General features: G+C 48.6%; 1 protein-coding gene across 1 annotated transcript; it reads right to left on the bottom strand.

Annotated features, from left to right (window-relative positions):
- Positions 1–1,648: 1,648 nt before the first annotated feature.
- Positions 1,649–2,179, bottom strand: LOC135566144 (keratin-associated protein 6-2-like; the record flags this gene model as incomplete). The annotated part of the gene is made up of 1 exon (XM_065013998.1): positions 1,649–2,179. A coding segment is annotated over exon 1 (531 nt), but the record flags the coding sequence as incomplete, so codon positions are not given.
- Positions 2,180–3,646: the final 1,467 nt, after the last annotated feature.

The raw sequence follows: 3,646 nt of genomic DNA, 5'->3' as shown, positions 1-3,646 counted from the left end.
ACAGGGGTACTGGTACAGAGTCAATGTGGAGGCTATATACAGGGTGTTACGGTACAGAGTCAATGTGGAGGCTATATACAGGGGGTACCAGTACAGAGTCAATGTGGAGGCTATATACAGGGGTACCGGTACAGAGTCAATGTGGAGGCTATATACAGGGTGTTACGTTTGCAGAGTCAATGTGGGCTATATGCAGAAATTGCGGTACAGAGTCAATGTGGAGGCTATATACAGGGTGTGCCGGTACAGAGTCAATGTGGAGGCTATACAGGGTTACGGTACAGAGTCAATGTGGAGCTATATACAGGGTGTTGCGGTACAAGTCAATGTGGAGGCTATATACAGGAGTGCAGTACAGAGTCAATGTGGAGGCTATACAGGGGTTACAGTACAGAAATGTGGAGGCTATACAGGGAGTTACGGTACAGAGTCAATGTGGAGGCTATATACAGGGGTACCGGTACAGAGTCAATGTGGAGGCTATATACAGAGGATTACGGTACAGGAGTCAATGTGGAGGCTATATACAGGGGTTACGGTACAGAGTCAATGTGGAGGCTATATGCAGGGTTACGGTACAGAGTCAATGTGGAGGCTATATACAGGGTACGGTGAAGTCAATGTGGAGGCTATATACAGGGTTGCGATGCAGGTCAATGTGGAGGCTATATACAGGGTGTTACGGTACAGAGTCAATGTGGAGGCTATATACAGGGAGTACTGGTACAGAGTCATTGTGGAGCTGTACAGGGGGTACCAGTACTGAGTCGGTGTGCAGGAATACAGGTTAAAGGTCATTTGTACATGTAGGTCGGGGGTGAAGTGACTATGCATAGATAATAAACAGAGAGTAGCAGCAGTGTAGAAACAAATGGGGTCAATGTAATAGTCCAGGGGCCATTTGATTAATTGTTCAGCAGTCTGATGGTTTGAGGGTAGAAGCTGTTGAGGAGCCTCTTGGTCCTAGACTTGGCGCTCCGGTACCGCTTGCATTGCGGTAGCAGATAAAACAGACTATAGCAGGTGACTGGACTTTCCCCTGGCAAGTTTATAGGCTTTCCTCTGACACCGTCTGAGTAGAGGTCCTGGATGGCAGGAAGCTTGCCCCAGTGATGTGATGCCTCTCTGGGCCATATGCTGAGGCCACCTACCCTCTGTAGCGCCTTGGCCCCAGTGATATACTGGGCCATATGCTCTACCCTCTGGAGCGCCTTGGCCCACAGTGATGTACTGGGCCCATATGCACCCTCTGTAGCGCCTTGGCCCCAGTGATATACTGGGCCATATGCTACCCTCTGGAGCGCCTTAGCCCCAGTGATGTACTGGGCCATATACTACCCTCTGGGCGCCTTGGCCCCATGATGTACTGGGCCATATGCACTGCCACTCTGGGCGCCTTGGCTAGTGATGCTGGGCCATATGCACCCTCTGTAGCGCCTTGGCCTGTGATGTGCTGGTGCCTGCACTACCTCTGGCGCCTTGGCCCCAGTGGTGTGCTGGGCCATATGCACTACCAGCATGACATGCTTGGCCCCACACAGGTATACTGGGCCATATGCACTACCACTCTGTGGCGCCTTGGCACAGTGATGTACTGAGCCGCCTTACTACCCTCTGTGTGTGTTTGATGTGCTGAGCCTGCTACTACCCTCTGTAGCGCCTTGGCCCCAGTGATGTACTGGGCCATATGCACTACCCTCTGTAGCGCCTTGGCCCCAGTGATGTACTGGGCCATATGCACTACCCTCTGTAAGCGCCTTGCGGTCAAATCGTTGCCATACATCCTGTCACAAATACTGCCAGATATATTTTCATACACACTGCCATACACACTGCCATACACACAGCCATACACACTGCCAGACACACTGCCAGACACACTGCCAGACACACTGCCATACACACTGCCAGACACACTGCCAGACACACTGTACGACAGACTGCCATACACACTGCCATACACACTGCCAGACACACTGTACGACAGACTGCCATACATACTGCCATACACACTGCCATACACACTGCCAGACACACTGTACGACAGACTGCCATACATACTGCCATACACACTGCCATACACACTGCCATACACACTGCCATACACACAGCCATACACACTGCCATACACACTGCCATACACACTGCCATACACACTGCCAGACATCCCATTATACATCCTGCTTATTCAGACCTACTCTAATACACCTGGTTCAGCCCTACTCTAATACACCTGATTCAGCCCTATTCTAATACACCTGATTCAGCCCTATTCTAATACACCTGATTCAGACCTATTCTAATACACCTGGTTCAGCCCTACTCTAATACACCTGATTCAGCCCTACTCTAATACACCTGGTTCAGCCCTACTCTAATACACCTGGTTCAGACCTACTCTAATACACCTGATTCAGCCCTACTCTAATACACCTGATTCAGCCCTACTCTAATACACCTGGTTCAGCCCTACTCTAATACACCTGATTCAGCCCTACTCTAATACACCTGATTCAGCCCTACTCTAATACACCTGATTCAGCCCTATTCTAATACACCTGGTTCAGCCCTACTCTAATACACCTGGTTCAGCCCTACTCTAATACACCTGATTCAGCCCTACTCTAATACACCTGATTCAGCCCTACTCTAATACACCTGGTTCAGACCTACTCTAATACACCTGATTCAGCCCTACTCTAATACACCTGATTCAGACCTACTCTAATACACCTGGTTCAGCCCTACTCTAATACACCTGGTTCAGACCTACTCTAATACACCTGGTTCAGACCTACTCTAATACACCCGATTCAGCCCTACTCTAATACACCTGGTTCAGCCCTACTCTAATACACCTGGTTCAGCCCTACTCTAATACACCTGGTTCAGACCTACTCTAATACACCTGATTCAGACCTACTCTAATACACCTGGTTCAGACCTACTCTAATACACCTGATTCAGCCCTACTCTAATACACCTGGTTCAGCCCTACTCTAATACACCTGATTCAGCCCTACTCTAATACACCTGATTCAGCCCTACTCTAATACACCTGGTTCAGCCCTACTCTTAATACACCTGATTCAGACATACTCTAATACACCTGGTTCAGCCCTATTCTAATACACCTGGTTCAGCCCTACTCTAATACACCTGGTTCAGACCTACTCTAATACACCTGATTCAGCCCTACTCTAATACACCTGATTCAGCCCTACTCTAATACACCTGGTTCAGACCTACTCTAATACACCTGGTTCAGACCTACTCTAATACACCTGATTCAGCCCTACTCTAATACACCTGGTTCAGCCCTACGCTAATACACCTGGTTCAGCCCTACGCTAATACACCTGGTTCAGACCTACTCTAATACACCTGATTCAGCCCTACTCTAATACACCTGATTCAGACCTACTCTAAAACACCTGATTCAGACCTACTCTAATAGACCTGATTCAGACCTACTCTAATACACCTGATTCAGCCCTACTCTAATACACCTGATTCAGCCCTACTCTAATACACCTGATTCAGCCCTACTCTAATACACCTGAATCAGCCCTACTCTAATACACCTGGTTCGGCCCTACTCTAATACACCTGATTCAGACCTACTCTAATACACCTGAATCAGCCC

This window comes from Oncorhynchus nerka, unplaced genomic scaffold (assembly GCF_034236695.1).
Source record: "Oncorhynchus nerka isolate Pitt River unplaced genomic scaffold, Oner_Uvic_2.0 unplaced_scaffold_7014, whole genome shotgun sequence".
Classification (NCBI taxonomy): domain Eukaryota; kingdom Metazoa; phylum Chordata; class Actinopteri; order Salmoniformes; family Salmonidae; genus Oncorhynchus; species Oncorhynchus nerka.
This window is presented reverse-complemented; position numbering and strand designations above follow the sequence as displayed.